At 39.9% G+C, this 19,518-nt stretch overlaps 1 protein-coding gene across 8 annotated transcripts in view; it reads left to right on the plus strand.

Moving 5' to 3' along the window:
- The window catches only part of LAMA2 (laminin subunit alpha 2), a 593,715-nt gene that overhangs the window by 551,847 nt on the left and 22,350 nt on the right, over positions 1–19,518 (plus strand). For all 8 annotated transcript variants that reach the window (XM_075268017.1, XM_075268020.1, XM_075268018.1 and 5 more), the window contains 5 exons: positions 2,671–2,791; positions 8,078–8,254; positions 9,526–9,671; positions 17,080–17,256; positions 17,565–17,718. In XM_075268017.1, the coding sequence (XP_075124118.1) occupies positions 2,671–2,791; positions 8,078–8,254; positions 9,526–9,671; positions 17,080–17,256; positions 17,565–17,718 (775 nt within the window). The remainder of the gene's footprint in view (positions 1–2,670; positions 2,792–8,077; positions 8,255–9,525; positions 9,672–17,079; positions 17,257–17,564; positions 17,719–19,518) is intronic.

Below are 19,518 nucleotides of genomic sequence, written 5' to 3' on the forward strand. Positions count from 1 at the left end.
AAATCATATATAAAGAGATACAAAGGAAAATATTAACATAATAAATGGCATATAACAATAAGCATAATCATACAAAGATATTCATTAACACCACCAGTCCAACACCATAAGTAAGGTAAGAACTGTAAGCCGATGGCTGGTCAGGTAGGGGTGTACATCTTACCCAGACTACTAAGGTGAGAAAACTCCAGAAAGAATGTTTCTCAGCAGATAACTATTGTCTTCTGAGGGTTATTTCAGAGTTCTGGTTACTGGGCTGGATTTTTAGGAATGGCAGGTAGGTTGGTAGTGGGACTTGTCATTCCATCCCCCTCCAGGCCACACTTTGGGAATGTTCTGGCAGCGACTCAGCTGCAGAGAGTTTCCTCATCAAGGAGGCTTAAGAAGCCAGCTCCAGCAGCAGACTGTGGGCAGAGCTTGGCTGGAGAGCCAAAGAAAGAGGTCATATTTTTGGATTGTCCTGAATGATTCTACTGGCTTTTGGATTTCTGCTATTCTAGGTGAGGTAACCTATTCTATGTTTAGTTAGAGCCTAGCCGGGCAGGTATTTATTTTTGTATTGTTTCCTTTTGTTGCTGCACTACATTTTTGAGTGAAAATCAACTCTACCTTTGTTTTGGACTAAAGAAACTGGACTTTTGTGTCTATGCCACCCCACCTAGCAACCCCAGACCCTGACAGAATATACAGAGACACAGCCGCATACATGTCAAAACTCACTCATGGGGGACTGGTTTTACATGTAGCTTATTTGCCCATATATGTGTTCAATTAAACAATATGTAGATAATAACTACTATGTTAATGACTGCACTGTTTTGCACAAAAAGTAGTGGTATTTCCGCAGACAATTATCAAACCTTACCATGCACACAACTATGGTTCTGATCACAACCGCCACTCCATGGCTTATGCAAAAAGTAGTGTGGGTATGGCTATAGACATACCAGATGGTCTCAGGTGACCATTGTCTATTTCTCTCTTATATTATATGCCCTGATGGTTCACAATAGGCATAACTAAATGAAAGCTTCAACCACCCAGTCTTTATTATATATTTGAAATAACTCAGGATTACTCTTCTTAGTTCCCCTATGTTCCCAAGAATATCTTGAAATAGTAACTCCTTGTTCAGACCGCAATACATAACACTTGCAAATGTGAGATTTTGCTCATTCAAACCCACTGTACTCTTCTACCATTATAATATCTTAGAAGTTACAGCCCTTCATCTGGATATCACACATAAGGATGTTGGTGATCGTTGAATTGATGGGAAGAATTTCCTCTGCTATTCAATATGGATATCACCAATAAAGATGTGTCCATCCTTAACTTTGCGCAAATTTGATGAATGAAACCAATGTATGAAACCAACGTGCTAGCAAAAGCTGTGAAAGGCTGTAATTGACAAAAAAAAACAATATGTGTCCTCGTAGAAACACATATAGATATCTATTTATTATATAATATCAATAATATTAACAAAAGAAATATATCCTGAAAAGTTAATGCTTATGACACATATCTTAACTAGAGATGATCGAACAGTAAAATGTTCGAGATTCGATATTCGTTTCGAGTTGTTCCTCAATATTCGACTACTCAAATCGAATATCGAACCCTATTATAGTCTAGGGGGGATAATGCTCGTTTCAGGGGTAGGCAACGTTCGATCAAATTATACTTACCAAGTCCACGAGTGAGGGTCGGGCTGGATCCTCCGAGCAGTCTTCTCCTTGCAGTGTCCCCGCGGCATCTTCTGGCTCTTCATTCACTCTGCCAGGCATCGGGCCTGGGCAGAGCCGACTGTGCATGCCTGCACTACAAGCGGACATGCGCAGTTGGCTCTGCCCAGGCCCGATGCCTGGCAGAGTGAATTCAGAGCCGGAAGACTCTGCGGGGAAGCTGCACGGAGAAGACTTCTAAAGGTAGGAGAAGAACCAGCGTTGATTGGCCGACTGTATAGCATTTGGCCAATCAATGCTGGTTCTGCATCGAACTTTTACATTAGAACAGCGAGTTGTACTCGATCGAGTACGAGTATCGAATACCTACTCGATCGAGTACTACTCGCTCATCTCTAATCTTGACAAGTCTAGGCAAGAAGGAAAAATAATGGAGGGCAAATTGGTAGGTAATTACATTTTTTATAAAGGAGTTCTCCACTTAGGGCAATCCTTCTTTGTTAAGAGGGTCACATGTAGTCTTCCTACTGGGGCCCACAAAAGTATGATCACTTTACCTGCAGTGCCACCAAAAGTAAATAAGATTTTACATGAAGTTTCTTAAGAACCATGGATAATCTGTGTAATACATAGACAGATCGGGTCCCGCAGAGCAAGAAGTTCTCTACGTATCTGCTCTGTGCTTTGCATAAAACATAAAAAATCCAAATTGCAGTTCTCCTATAGTACATTTGTTGATATATGTTTGTAAACTAGACAAAGTCATTCATTTGCATTGCACCATAAAGATTAAACATGTAATGAAAAATGTACTAACCAAAATGTACTAGAATGCTGTCAACAATTGCACAAATAGTACATAACAGGTACCAAAAAAAGCTGCCAATACTGAATCATAGCATGCAGTAAACACATACATACTTTGCTGGGGATTTATTTAGAGTTATATGTTGGCACATTATCATCTTTTTTAACATTTCAGGCCAGAGGTTAATTTGAAGAAGTACGCAGGCTGTCTTAAGGATATCGAGGTCTCCAGAACACCATACAACTTACTCAGCAGCGCTGATTACATAGGATTGACTAAGGGTTGTGCTCTTGAGGTAGGTCTATTTACATTGGGAATTTTGTTTTTTTCAATTCACTGTTTTCACACAACCATATAACAGAGGCATATACTAAGAAACGTATTATGGTGGTAATATATGGTCCTCTTGTGGTTCTACTCCTTGGGACCTTCCACGTGCTTTGTCCTGTTCAGCAAAGCCATGGAATATCTATATTCAGGCTTTGCAACCAGCTGAAAGAGGCCTCATACTGTATACAGCTGTTTCTGCTAATTCCATCAGACTGCAATTCATTATGGTTCCTAGCTATCTCCTGCAATACAGGGCGTCAAATTCTACAAGGGGGCTGTTTTACAATTTAGATATAGTTTCAAGACATAGATAGTTCATTTCAGTGTACGTATAAAGTGCATTGAGAAAAAGCCTATAATAGCAGATATGTCTACTAGTAGGACACATTGAGAGTTCAAGTTCAAGCAGAACTTTTTTCTTTCAATATAGCTCTGTAGGGCTTGTTTTTGGGGTTTTTTGTTTGTTTTTGAGGAATGAAATGTATTTATAATGGCATCATTTTTATGGTGCCTATAACTTATTAACTTAATGTGATTGGGGGCGATTGAGTGAAAAAAAAAAGCAGCATTTCCATCGATTGAGCTAATTAAAGGCTTGTTTTTGTGGGACAAGATGTACTTTTCATTGGTACCTTTTTGCAGTACATACACATGTGACCAAAAACTGTATTATGGTGTTGTGGGATAATATCTAAAGTTGTAAAATACAACTGAGTAGTTTTATAGGTGAATATTAATTTCTTACATAAGGAACGGTGGAGGAGTATCTCATTGCAACCAATCCCTGATTCCAACTGTAATTTTTCAGTGGACCTTAGAAAAATGAGTAGTAATAGCATCTGCATAGTAAAATAGTAACATAGCAGCATAGTTTGAAAAAATACATCCATCCATGCAGATTAGCCTAGTATGCTGCACCATGTAGATCAGCCTAGTATGCTGCACCATGCAGATCAGCCTAGTATGCTGTACCATGCAGATCAGCCTAGTATGCTGCACCATGTAGATCAGCCTAGTATGCTGCACCATGCAGATCAGCCTAGTATGCTGCACCATGTAGATCAGCCTAGTCTGCTGCACTATGCAGATCAGCCTAGTATGCTGCACCATGTAGATCAGCCTAGTCTGCTGCACTATTCAGATCAGCCTAGTATGCTGCACCATGTAGATCAGCCTAGTATGCTGCACCATGCAGATCAGCCTAGTATGCAGCACCATGCATATCAGCCTAGTATGCTGCACAATGCAGATCAACCTAGTATGCTGCAGTCTACCGTTCCTTTGCACCAGTTTTGATAAATTTCCACCATTTCCACCAACTACTTCATTATGTATTTCATCTACTTTTTTACTCCCCCATTTAAAATAAAAACACATGTTCGGCCAATTAAAGTCTTTTTTACTTAGAATGAATGGACAAATGAAGACACAAAGAGCACTTTAGGATGTGTAACAATTTAGGCTATGTACAATGCAATGATAGGGGGGCTTTCAGATGTCATCTGTAATATTCAAGGTCATTTTTTATTTCTACTACATTAGGTTAGACAAAAGAACCAAATGTGATCTCTTGAAGTGGTGAACATAAAAATCTTTAGTAATTTAACCACAATGCCCAATAATAACAATACTCTAAGTCATTATCATCAGGCAGGTTTAGGTCTATGTCATTATCAGCAATCAAAAGCTATAATCTATTTTTCCGTTTAGATTTTATGTTGTGTATTCTAAGCTTCTTTGTAAAGGTCCAATGTCTGTACGAGCGTCTAACACTCTATTCTAGAAGTAAAAGGTGCTGTAAGCTATCATTTTCTTTAGCAAGATACTCATTGTGAACATAACCAGTTAGACTAATTTACTAGAGCACTGGGGGAAGTAATCTTAAACCATGACCTGTTAATGGCATCTGAAGAAAAACTTCAAAGACATGGATCTATTGTATATTACAGTAAAAAGAACACAAGTCTTGAATTTAGAGAGCTGCAGTATTTAACACTGACAAATATATGGTTGCCATGCTTAAAATTCATTGCAAGAGCCCTCTATTTATAGCCAAGTTGCTGAGTGGTGCCCCTATTGCAAATCTTATCATATAAAAACTGCAACCATAAAAAAAGAACTTTGAAAGCTCAGGCGAATTTTCAACAAATCTTGATAAACTCATGTTTTGAAGATTCAGTGTAGATGAAAATTTAGAGCTTTCTTTTTATCTAGATCTGATTTTTTTTTATATTTATGAGAAGGTCAGAATCCAAATTTAACTTTAGGTTTTATGACTTTATTCAATAACCAACATAAATCTGGTAAAACTAATATTGCTATAGGAAGACAGACTGCTAGAAGTACTCTTGTTTGCTAAACCCTGTTATCTTAACTTCACTGATTTACAACTCTCCTCATGTTTATAGAGCGTAGAATACAGAGATCAAACCATCCTTTTCTATAGAGTTTAATAACTCATGTATGCAGCTGAAATTGTAGTACATACTGTATGAAAAGTGCAGGTACCACCAGCCTATTGGTTATTCATACTACTTGACATGGGTGTAATAGATACCTGTACCAGGCCATACTCTCCTCCATATAAATTTCCCCACTGTGGGACTATTAAAGCATTATCTTATCTTATCTTATATACTTTTAGCAGCAATTGACATGACAAAGAACATTTATCACATATTCATAGAATACATTAAAAAAAATTCAATGCATAGTAATAAATGTCTGATTGTTCAGTACACCACCCCCTAAACCCCCACCCCACTGATCACCAGAATGTGGGCCCAAGCTCAAGGCTCAGGGCCCAGGATTTTTAGGACATTGAGAAAACTCAGCAAAGCTTCCAGATCTCCAGTGCTTTCTGGAGTATAATCCAAGACTTCTTGTTCCACTTAATTAAACTTATTTTTCAGACTGAACATCCTTGAAAAAAAAAAAGATTTATAATCCTGTTACATTTTGCTCACAGCCAGTTTATTACATTATAATATTACCTGTATGCTTTTCAGCAGAGATCATTTCACCTAGTTTATGGATTAGGTTTCTGATGAAGGTTGTAAAACAACTTTATTATAAGCAACAAATAATGAGATACCGCTGTCATGTATCCGTACTCGCACATTGACCCGTGCTGTTCCAATAGGCTTATTTATCTACTCTGTGCTGTATTACACAGAGCTTTCACTATATTCAGTACTGAGGGATTCTTAATATTCGCACAAGGTCAATAAATAAGGGACATTATTGCTAGTAAAAACAACAACAATAATAATAATAATAATAATAATTATAATAATAATAACAATAATAATAATAATAATAACAACAACAACAAGTATTGTAGCCAATTTCAGTATTGCCATCTTTATCATAATCATTAGTACATTCTAGCTTTCCTAATCATGCCTATATCATAGAGAAATACTATATCACTGTTATTGGGGCCTATAATAGGTTTGCTGCAATCAAGTCCCACATGAACTCCAATGTACAATTTGGTATATAATAAGCAAACTGGTTTGGATTGAGATTTGACTTAAATTTTCCAAAAGTTTCATGTACCAAGGGCCACCACTGATGCCTTATTCTTTTTTACACCTGCCCTGGGCCTCCACTCATTATATTCTAGGGTCTATAGAGATTCCTGAGTCAGAGGCATAGCTAGGGGTTGAGCACAGGGGGGTGAAATTGTCCAAGTGGACCCCCAACTTACGTATAACGATATAATCACAATATGGTGACCGTATAGTGGTAGATATCGGCTCTATGCAGGGCTCTTCAGACGATTTAGGTGAATACAATACAGTGTAGTTACATATAGTGACTTACCATTGACATCTCTGACTAATTGTTCACATTTCCATTCCATTTCTCTTCCATCTGGACTGCCATGACCACACTTTTTCCAGTCTCTGTAAAGATTGCAACACAGACACCTTTGGCTCCTTACTTTTCTAGCCACTTGACCCACATTGTCCTTACTTGCACACCCGTGCTGCTGCTACCGCCAATTATAAAATATATAATATAATCCCCATAATGAATAATACCCCCAAATACATCTTTAAAATAATAACTTCCCTGTGTACTCCTTTAAATAATGCCCCTTACTAGAGATGAGTGAACAGTAAAATGTTCGATATTCAATATTCATTTCAAGTAGCCGCTCAATATTCGACTACTCGAATCGAATATGGAATCCTATTATAGTCTATGGGGGGAAAATGCTCGTTTCAGGGGTAGGCAACATTCAATCAAATTACACTTACCAAGTCCACGAGTAAGGGTCGGGCTGGATCCTCCGAGAAGTCTTCTCTGTGCAGCGTCCCCGTGGCATCTCCCAGCTCTGAATTCACTCTGCCAGGCATCGGGCCTGGGCAGAGCCGACTGCGCATGTCCACACTACAAGAAAATGTAGTGCGGGCATGCGCAGTCGGCTCTGCCCAGGCCCGATGCCTGGCAGAGTGAATTCAGAGCCGGAAGACGCCGCGGGGAAGCTGCACGGAGAAGACTTCTAAAGGTAGGAGAAGAACCAGCGATGATTAGCCGACTGTATAGCATTTGGCCAATCAATGCTGGTTCTGCATCAAACTTTCCATTTGAATAGCGAGTGGTACTCGATCGAGTACGAGTATTTCGAATACCGTAATATTCGATCGAATACCTACTCGATCGAATACTACTCGCTCATCTCTACCCCTTATTAATATTGCCCAGGCATTTCCTTATTAAAAATAATTTAAAAAAAAATTGGGGTTCCAATATCTGGGACCTGTGTAAGTGCAGAGACCCCTTCTCAGTTTATATAATGTCATTCATCTCATAGCAGCCATGTAACTACAGTCTCATCCTATACATGCCTATGTGACAAGGCTGGAATTACATCACACAGCCACTATAAACAGACAGCGTGGAATATAAACAGGTGCCATAGCCCCTTCATACAGCTGATCAGCGGGGAGTCACTGATCTCTTATTGATGGTAATCCACCCTCCCACCTAACATTCGGTTCCTATGTGTCCCTTTTTGCATAAATATGCATCCTTCAGAAATTGTTTTTAGATATATCTGAGGAAGAGGCCTAGAGCCTCAAAAGCTTGTAATCTGTCATCATTATTAGTTAGCCATTAAAAAAGGTATAAACTACTGAAGACTCTTAATATGCTAATACCCTAAATCTGGAAATCAGTTTTATCTGTACTTCACGATCTCTGTTGGCGGATACTACACTTGTGTTTTGTTTCTTTACAGAAAGTACTATCAGTGAGTTTTTCAAAACCTGGGTATATAGAAGTGCCACCAGTGTCACTGGATGTTGGGACAGAAATTACATTGTCATTCAGCACCAAAAATGAGTCTGGAATGATCTTATTTGGCAATGGAGGAACGCTTATTTCACCAAGAAGAAAGCGTAGACAAAGTGGGCAGGTAAAGTAAGATTTTTTATTTTTATTTTTTTGTCGTAGAAGTTTATACTAGTAACATACCATAATCAATAATAATGCTCTCTACAGATATGTAGGTTAGAAGGGTTGTCAGGTATGTTTCATACATGTGCTACAAGCATAAAATGGTATTCACTAGAGTTGTATTCAATCGAGTAGGTATTCAATCGAATACTACGGTATTCGAAATATTCATACTCGATCGAATACTACTAGCTATTCGCAGTAAATATTCGATTCAGAGCCAGCGATGATTGGCCGAATGCTATACAGTGTATAGCATTCGGCCAATCAACGCTGGTTCTGCAGCAGGCTCGTCCTTGCTAGTCAGGAGAGCTGGCAGCTTGCTGTTACGAGCGAGCTTACTTTTTCTCATAGGAATGAATTGACCAGCGTTGATTGGCCAGTGTACAGCATTCGGCCAATCAACGCTGGTCCTGCCGGAGGCTCGTCTGTGAGGCGGCAGAGTCTAAGATCGGACCACAGCAGTCTATTTTAGACTCCGCCTCCTCACAGACGAGCCTCCGGCAGGACCAGTGTTGATTGGCCGAATGCTGTACACTGGTCATGAGAATTTGGAGTCCTTAAAGGTGTTGTCTAGGAATTTTTAATGCATGACCAATTCTTAGGATAGGGCATAAATATCTGATCTATGGGGGGGTTAACAGGCTGCCCTCACATGGATCAGCTGCACGGGGCCACTGATGATGCTCATACTATACACAGCACTGGGTCAGTTCCCCATATAGTAGCCTAGTGAGCAGGTGCTGGTACTGCAGCTCAGCTCACATTGACTTCAATGGAAGCTGAGTTGCTTTTCCAGTTTAGCCATTATACAGGGCATGGCACCGAATGCAAGTCATGGACATGTATCATGACTAGTTGTCATTTCTGTGAGATCCATTTCAAATGGCTATCATTGTGCATTTTCATATGTAGTGAGGAATAACTCCGATATAAATTTCTACCTTGACCCCAGACCCCTATGGGACCAATGAATGTCAAATACTAGTCCTTTTCACATATGCCAAGCGTGTATAGGTTATTATACCGTAGCTTGCAGAAGCTGGAAAATAGTATACAGTGCAGTATTCCTTCTATAGTTGATGTGTGCAGCTATATGCCATTGTAAATAATACTCACTAGTGATACTGAGTGCCCATTCAGCAAGGTTCCAATATGTTTAATGTTTAGTATCTTACTGAAACCAGCAGCTTATTGTAACACATCACCTCTTTTATATTTATTCTTCAGGCTTTTTATGCAGTTCTATTAAGAAAAGGAAGATTGGAAGTTTCTATCCCAGGACCTAAAGAAACACATCGAATAACCATCAGACCTGAGAAAGGAGAGTTTCATGATGGAAAAGAACATTCTATCCGAATAGAAAGATCAAGAAAGTAAGTAATATTAAAAAGTTATCCTAAAGCTACTGCCAGAACTGGTTTCAGCCTCGCTGCTATATAACTTTATTTTTCCTTCAATGTATAATTTTATAAAACGCTGTGTGAAAGCTTGCCAGTAACATAAGGATTATAGCTCTAGGGCTCTGACATTGACCCATGGTGTTATCCTAATATTGTTCCCCTTCAAACTCAGTTACTCATCATTATGTTATATTGTATTGTCATTCACTAGTACCATCAGTCTCTATGGAGTAAAGTACTGTGTTGTGAATTATAGCTAGAAATAAAATCTCAATAGTAGGATAGGTATACACTCAATGTCATGTACATCTGTCTGCATTTATGACTTAAAGGGGTTGGTCCACTGTAACCTCCGGTAGCCCCATAGTAGTAAATGGAACACTAGCCATGCAAGCATACTGCCCTTCATTCACATGGACAAGGCATGGGGGACTGAACGTCAACTGTTCACGTTATCACTGGGGAGCCTGGTGGACAGACCTCATAAAATACATTTATACTAACGCCAGAAGTCTCACCAACAGGATCGAGGAACTAGAAGTGATAATGTTGGAAGGAGAATATGATATAGTTGTAACATCTTTGCCTGTTCAGGTCACTGTGCCGCCCTCTGCTCGCATGCGGCGGTGCAGGAGGCGTGTGCAGTTTAGTTCCTTGCTTAGAGTTTTTGGTTGCACTGTGTGAACACTGCTCTAGTTCTTTAATTTAATTTGCACTACACCCGTCTTCTGCCCTTGTCTGCCTCTGTCCATGCAGTAGTTAAATTTGCTCTTGCCCTGTGATTGACAGCCTGTCTTCCTGTCAGGTCCAGGGCGGGTTCATCCCCTATTTAGCCTTAGCTCACATTCACACTGGTGCTTACTATTGCCTCATGCTTGCTGGCTTTCTCTTGCTGTTAATTTACTTCTATTCTTAGTCATGACCTTGGCTTTTCCTATTGACTATTCTTTTGGACCTCGATTTGGCACTGCATTGCTCGACTGTTACTGAACCTTGGCTAGCTGACCTCCCTTTGTTGTTGTTCATCTTATCTGTGTTTTGTGTGTCACATATACAGGAAGGGATCGTCTCCAAGTTGCCGTCTATTACATAGGATAGGGCCTGGCAAGAGGAAGGGACAGTGGGGGGTTTAGGCTTAGGGCTCACTGTCTCTTGTGCCCCTTCCTACAGGGTTCTCCAGCAGCTACTGGGGAATTGTCATCTAAACAATTCCCTAACAATAGTGGGGATAAGAAAGACAAGACTGGACTCTAGCTATGACTGGGATGGAAATATACAGGGGGACAGTATGTTTAGAAAAAAGTATACTAATAGGAAAGGGGGAGGAGTTTGCTTGTATGTAAAATCCTGCATGACGACATAGCAGGGATGAAAATGAATACGTGGAGTCTTTATGGGTGGAAATTAGGGGAGAAATAAAGAATAATAAAATACTGATAGGGGATTGTTGCAAATCACCCGATGTAATGGAAGAAGCTGAAAATATTCTAGTAAGATAAATAGATGAGACTGCAAAGCATAATAAAGTCATTATTATGGGGGATTTCAACTACCCAGATATCACCTGGGAGGCAGAAAGCTTACTGACATAAACAAGTTTTTGTCAGTAAGCAAAGGAAATTACCTATCACAACTAGTGCAGGACCCAACAAGAGGCGAGGCACTTTTTTAACTGATTTTGCCATATTCACCTAAAATGATATCAAAACTGGAGGTCAAGGGTCATCTAGGTAATAGTGGCCATGACATAATCAGTTTTCATGTACACTTTAATAAGATGTTTAGTAGAGGGGGTACAAACACACTAAACTTCAAGAAGACTAATTGTCACCAGTTGTGAGAATACCTTAGCAGCATAAACTGGGGCAATATCCTCAAAGTGACAGGAACTCAAAGTAAATGGGACATTTTCAAAAACATCCTAAACAGGGCCAGTGAAAAACATATACTTTATTGGAATAAGCGGGCTGGAAATCCTAGAAAGCCAAAGTGACTGTCTAAAATGGTAAGGAGTGCAATGAGTGATAAAAACACAGGTGTAAACCTAAAGTGAGCACTGATAGGAATGTAGCAATCCGGAAAGCATTGCCACGTCCAACAGCAGCATTAATACTTTCTCACATTTTACTGTATGTACTTGTTGTAAAAACATCATTTTCTTTTACTCCAATGCAAAATAAAGGATGAGAAATGGCTAAATTACTGCCTTTAGTCCCAATGCTTTTATTGTTTTCTATTCGATCTATGCCATCAGTGTTCAACTGGGTGATAGAATTAAAAGCTGCGAAACAGCAATTTGGAACTACTTCGAAATTTTAAAAGTCTCCAGCATTACCTAAAATTTGCTGCAATGGGAATAGCTAAAACTCTATTGACTTACTCTATATTGTACTATATTTCGCAACTGAAAATTGGCAATTTGTGAATGTAGCCTTTGCTTAACTCGTTTATGCCTAGTGTTCCATTACTGGAACTGGAAAATATATAAACTCTGGCATAAATTGGTTAAGAGATCAGAAATGTAAAAATTTGTAATAGTTACAAAGTGTACCCTGTTGAGTAAAAAAGACTCACTTTTATCCAGAAATTCATCATATGTTAGATTTTAGGGCAGATTTTGGTCCTGACAGTGGAAATAAAATATGTAACATAGTTATTTTATATAATTTTATTTCACGAGAATTATTTCACGAGTATTTTCCCTATGTTCTGTAATGTACTATTGCAGCGTGTAATTTATTGCTTATGATTTAAATATCTGTTCGCCATGTCACTTTAAGGAGATAAATCTTTGTTTCATGTGTTGTTTTCTCAGCATTTTTTGTTTTATGTTTTAATGCCTCAAACACAATGAAAGTATTTGAGAATGTTATCTTTTATATTTTATATTCCATGTGCTCTGCAGACATACATTGTCCGCTGAATTTTGTAAGAGAACCTTCAATTATGAAACAAACAAATTAAAAGCATAAGTAAATGCGTAATATACACTCACCGGCCACTTTATTAGGTACACCTGTCCAAAAGCTCGTTAACACTTAATTTCTAATCAGCCAATCACATGGCGGCAACTCAGTGCATTTAGGCATGTAGACATGGTCAAGACAATCTCCTGCAGTTCAAACCGAGCATCAGTATGGGGAAGAAAGGTGATTTGAGTGCCTTTGAACGTGGCATGGTTGTTGGTGCCAGAAGGGCTAGTCTGAGTATTTCAGAAACTGCTGATCTACTGGGATTTTCACGCACAACCATCTCTAGGGTTTACAGAGAATGGTCCGAAAAAGAAAAAACATCCAGTGAGCGGCAGTTCTGTGGGCAGAAATGCGTTGTTGATGCCAGAGGTCAGAGGAGAATGGCCAGACTGGTTCGAGCTGATAGAAAGGCAACAGTGACTCAAATAGCCACCCGTTACAACCAAGGTAGCCAGAAGAGCATCTCTGAACGCACAGTACGTCGAACTTTGAGGCAGATGGGCTACAGCAGCAGAACACCATACCGGGTGCCACTCCTTTCAGCTAAGAACAGGAAACTGAGGCTACAATTTGCACAAGCTCATCGAAATTGGACAATTGAAGATTGGAAAAACGTTGCCTGGTCTGATGAGTCTCGATTTCTGCTGCGACATTCGGATGGTAGGGTCAGAATTTGGCGTCAACAACATGAAAGCATGGATCCATCCTGCCTTGTATCAACAGTTCAGGCTGGTGGTGGTGGTGTCATGGTGTGGGGAATATTTTCTTGGCACTCTTTGGGCCCCTTGGTAGCAATTGAGCATCGTTGCAATGCCAAAGCCTACCTGAGTATTGTTGCTGACCATGTCCATCCCTTTATGACCACAATGTACCCAACATCTGATGGCTACTTTCAGCAGGATAATGCGCCATGTCATAAAGCTGGAATCATCTCAGACTGGTTTCTTGAACATGACAATGAGTTCACTGTACTCCAATGACCTCCACAGTCACCAGATCTCAATCCAATAGAGCATCTTTGGGATGTGGTGGAACGGGAGATTCGCATCATGGATGTGCAGCCGACAAATCTGCGGCAACTGTGTGATGCCATCATGTCAATATGGACCAAAATCTCTGAGGAATGCTTCCAGCACCTTGTTGAATCTATGCCACGAAGAATTGAGGCAGTTCTGAAGGCAAAAGGGGGTCCAACCCGTTACTAGCATGGTGTACCTAATAAAGTGGCCGGTGAGTGTATTTGTTAAAGAATGCTGCTAATCTCCATTTATCAGGCTACTTTTCCTTCTACTTCCTTCATTCAGTCTCTTATTACTCACTCTCTGTCTCTCCTACTCATCGCCTCTTCCTCCTTCTCTCATAGACTTCTGTGTTTTGTTTTTTTGTTTAATTTTTATTTAAAGAGATTCTACCATTAAAATCAAATTTTTTTCTCATTGACACATAGGCTATTCTTCTCCTACTTTTAGATGTCTTCTCCGCGCCACCGTTCGAAATAAATCCCAGTTTCTGTCGCTATGCAAATGAGTTCTCTCACAGCACTGGGGGCGGGCTCCAGCACTCAAACAGCACTGGTGGCATCTCCAAAGCTGCAAGAGAACTCTCCAGCGCCGCCTCCATCTTCTTCAGGAATGGCCTCTTCACGCGTCTTCTTCCAGCGTGGGCGGTCAAACTTCTAGGCCTCGGGAAGTGCCGCCTGCGCATGCCCGCAGCCACAAGAAAAATGGCTGATTACACAGTAAGTAGGCGGCCATTTTCTTGTGGCCTGTGCGCATGCGCAGTCATCTCTGCCTGAGGCCCGAAGCCTAGAAGTTTGACTGCCCGCGCCGGAAAAAGATGCGTGAAGAAGCCGTTCCTGAAGAAAATGGAGGCGGCGCTGAAGAGTTCTCTCGCAGCCTTGGGGACACCCCAGTGCTGTTTGAGTGCTGGGGCCCGCCCCCAGTGCTGCAAGAGAACTCATTTGCATACCAACGAAAACCGGGATTTATACTGAACGATGACGCGGAGAAGACATCTAAAGGTAGGAGAAGAATAGCCTTTCTTAAGGCTATTCCTATGTGTCAACGAGAAAAAAATCGATTTTAATGGTAGAATCCCTTTAAGTGAATATCACAATACCACACAATGGGTTAGTAGAACCAATAAACTGTCATTAAGGATAAATGGATAAGCCAACATCATGGTATGCTATATGGTGGCTAGTATACAGTATCTTGCCATTATCATGCCTATACCCCAATAATGAAGTAAATTGAGGATTTTCCCTCTAGTTGTATCTACTATGTCACTACCTACCTCCCAGAAAGTGTACTAGTCATTTTGTAACCGACCGAGAGTACCCTTCAATCTCTCCAAGAGGCACCATTGTGCAAAAGTGAATGGAGCCATTAACTGTCTAATTTCATCTACTGGTAAATGAGACACTATAAATGCTTTTCATTTCTTGAAAAATACTGCTGTGTTGGAAGAGTTCCTTCTTTCTGTTTTAAGTCTATTTATGTGCATAAGGAGTTTCAACTAGGTAACCCCTTAACCTAGATGTCGGATCTTTAAAGATGACGGCCACCATAGCTATTGTGTCTCTGCTGTAATGTACCAGGCGCTAATGCTAATGCATTCTGTGGATAACCACACACACACACACACACACACACACACACACACACACACACACACACACACACACGCCAAAGTAAAAAAAATTACACTGGCCCCATATAGGTTTCAGCAAACCTATCATTCTAAATAAGTGAATCCTCCCCAGCAAAGAGAGAAAAAGTTTGAGCCATCTTTGTGACTCTTGGATCATTTTTTCAAACAGTTTGGGATAGTTGATGCAGTTTTTGGATTCTGTTGCGTGACTTTCTTGAGGCCAAGGTATTACACATTTTTCCCAGCTATTGGGACACCATGTAATGCGGTTTGTCGGGTAACGTTGGAGGCCACATTGGTGAGGAACAGCGCCTGACACTCCACCAGGTTCAGCCTGAACCCTGAGGCAGCCCCATAGAACTCTATAAGGTTAGGGACCTTATCCAAATCATGTTTATATGATGTATCACAAAACTTCGGCTATTTACTTGCACTAGTTATTTATGAAAAGACATTTTGTTCGGAGGTACAGTTTAAGGATACAAGAGCTGTTACATAGTTCAGACAGTCAAATGATATTTTATTGTTCTCCATCTCTCTTGTTACTTTCTCCATGACAACAGGCTTTGTCTTACAAAGTTACTTATTACCAGGAATGATAACAAATGAACTGCACAATTGTCAGTTTAAAGAAAAGATGCTCCAGAATTGTTGTTTTATGAAGATTGCAAGTATTTACTAAAACTGACATGTCATGAGAGCTTATAGATCCTCCACATTATATTGTAAGGACTACTAAAATGACATAATGACTGGGGGCCATAGGAATATTCATATAGCCATATCACACTCACACTTTATTTTGCTGAGACTTTACTTAAAACCGCAATATTTTATGTTTTGTATACATTGGAAAAGAGAACCACTTGTCTATTTTACGGTAAAATTGCTGGAAACTGCATTGTTAGGCAGACAAGATTGCAATGATTATCCTCCCACTCTCTGTAAAACTTGCTGGAATAACTCCGTTGTCATGCATTCTAGATGAACACATGGCTCTAATATCCACATCTTCAATCAGAAAGTAAACACTTATTTTCTAATGTGAGCATTCAGCTCAAGATGCTGATGAAAAGAACATCTTGTCCTTGTTTGCCAAAACGATGATTTTAATACAATAACGAGCAAAGCAATAACTACCCTCCCATGAACAATGGCGCCTATATTGCCCTATAAAGTTATCCATTTTCTATCCTGCTCACCTCTATTTCTTGCTTCTTACAGTGTGAATATTCAACAGCGTGTCGATTTGTCATTTAACTAAAATGGAAGTGTCTACCTCCTGGAAATAATAATCCAAGCAGATGTGTCCCCCATGCTGTTTTACCACCAAATGTAATCATGTTACATAGTAAAAGTATGCAAGTCTGTGCTATACCCAAGCCACTTGCCTCTGCAGTCTGCTGCATGCTAAATAGACAGAATCAGCTCCAAATCCATTTCCCAAACATAGACGAGAAAATGAGCGGAACGTTTATCGCCATGTATACTACTGTGCCGAGAGACAGTCTTCAACAGGTTGTAAAGCTAATTGTATTAACATAAAGTCTCATACACAAAGGCGTATGGCTCTCGACCTCTTCCTACCCTCAAAATAGTGCTCAGGCATGCAAGAAAAAAAGCCATTATACTGACATAAAAGAGCGAGATTTGTGCTGTTCCAATATACTGTGGTATGTTTTGTTACGGACTTATGTAACACAGAAGTGGGCTTATGTAACACATTTGACTCACTTTATGCTTTTATGTTTTTTTAGCATATTCACAGTACAAGTGGATGAGGACAGAAGTCAGACGCTGAAGCTGCCAGCTAGTCATTCTTTAAGTGTGAAAAAGCTCTTTGTAGGTGGAATCCCATCTGATGTACAATTCCCCATGTACAAGAGCATTCCGCCATTTGAAGGATGCATTTGGGACCTACTGATCAATGCAGTGTAAGATTGTTTTTGTACAATCATCATCCTGTTATCTATGTTTTAATGCCTTTCTATGAGAAAGAAATATTATTAATGGTTCTATATTTAGAAGTTTTTAGAATTAGGAATAAGTTTGCAGACATCGATGTGCTCGCTACCTAAGCAGCCCCATTCAATTGAATGGAACCAATTTTTCGTTTAATCCACTTCTATAAGAAGCCTGATACTTGTACTGTATGTATGAATGTCATGCCACATAACAAAGTAAGCAAATTGTGTGTGTAAGAAAAATATCTAGATTTCCATATCTATTTGTGTCCTGTTAGGCCAATGGACTTTGCACAACCTGTATCCTTTGAGAATGCAGATATCGGACAGTGCCTTACTCTGGAAGAAGAAGGAGGCATAGACCAAAATGGAGCTGGAGAATCTGATTCCACCAAGTCACCACATATCATCCCTGGTCCAATCCCATCTACTGTAAGTACTTTTTTACTGTATATATGAAGCCAGTAATTCAGATTTTAGTAAAATATATAGATTCACATTCATTTAGCTCAAAGCCATTGCACATTTCTACTGTCCATTAGCATTTCAAGATTTTTACAAATAAGTGCATAGTGGTAGTGTCCAGATACGTGTACCTGGGTCAATTCCTGTATCTGTATCATTTCCTACAAACACTATTTTACCTGTAGACACAGCTTGTCAATATTGTTTGGTACAGTAATGGCCAAATGTTTAGGGTGATTCACCTTCTATCCCCGAATCTTGCCATTTTGGTGTCTTGAGATACAAAGTTTCTCACTATTCCGGCCTGCTTCTTTTAGGTCAGAATACCTTCAAAGGGGGTTTTGAGGCTTTGGCAAGTTTTTGATATTCCAGTGAATGGGAACTAAGCTATAGTTCTCTGCATGATCACTACATAGTGTACGGAGCTTTCTACTTCCAGCCCTTTGGGAGCCTTCACACGGAGTAAACGCACATGTATTTTTGCAAAATACACGTGTAAAAATACACGTGTAAAAATTAGACTCCCATTGACTTCAATGATATTTTTTACACGTGTAATAATACGCCTGCAAAATACGCCTGTAAAATGTCATTGAAGTCAATGGGAGTCTTATTTTTACACATGTATTTTGCAAAAATACTCGCGCGTTTACTCCGTGTGAAGGCTCCCTTACACTGCATACTTCAGGCTCCAGAAGCAATTGCAAACAGCTGAACGCATCCACCAATCCTGCTGATGACAATAACAAAGCAAGAAAATCCCTTCAATGCTTGCATGGAGTGCGTCATCTGTAATCCCTAAAAAGTGATCCTATGTCCTTAGTCCTATTTTGCCTAATGTAATGTTTTAAAATTATGTGGTATAGATAGATAGATAGATAGATAGATAGATAGATAGATAGATAGATAGATATTATCAATTTGTTTGTAGTAGTGGTCTCTTTTTACGGATTACTAGATTTGTCATCAGATGCCTGGCTCTTCTATAAGTCAAATATTATTAGTTTGAGGACTGCAGCACAATGGCAACTTATCCTCAGTAGAAAGAAGCATATGGGGCAACACGGTGGCTCAGTGGCTAGCACTGCAGCCTTGCAGCGCTGGAGTCCTGGGTTCGGATCCCACCTGGAACAACATCTGCAAGGAGTTTGTATGTTCTCCCTGTGTTTGCATGTATTCCTCCCATTCTGCAAAAACATACTCATTGTGATCCCTATATGGGGCTCACAATCTACTGTACATAAAAAAAAAAGAAGCATATGTGCTACAATGTAAAAAGCACTTGCACTTATATTGCTTGCATTATGCAATTGCTTTAAGACAGGGGTAGGGGACGTACGGCTCTCCAGCTGTTGCAAAACTACAACTCCCAGCATGCATACTTGCTCAGCTGTTCTGGGAACTCCCATGGAAGTGAATGGAGCATGCTGGGAGTTGTAGTTTCACAGCAGCTGGAGAGCCAAAGGTTCCCTACCCCTGCTTTAAGAGATACAATCGTATACGGCACGTAATTTTGTGCCCATAATTTTGCGCCATATACGATTGTAACTCCCATTGAAATCAATGGAATCTTTTTGACCACACAAACTTCTGACACGCGTATACATGCCAGATTGTGCGCCACTTTACACCGTGTGAACTCCCCCTTATTGTGTTTGGACCTAAGCCCACCAGAGATTTCTTTGGTACTCTGGTGGGCCAGTAGGAACTTATGTAAGCAGAGGTCATACAACAGCAGGTGTTTGACTTTTGTGCCATTCCTCTAAG

This window comes from Leptodactylus fuscus, chromosome 3 (assembly GCF_031893055.1).
Source record: "Leptodactylus fuscus isolate aLepFus1 chromosome 3, aLepFus1.hap2, whole genome shotgun sequence".
In the NCBI taxonomy this organism is placed as follows: domain Eukaryota; kingdom Metazoa; phylum Chordata; class Amphibia; order Anura; family Leptodactylidae; genus Leptodactylus; species Leptodactylus fuscus.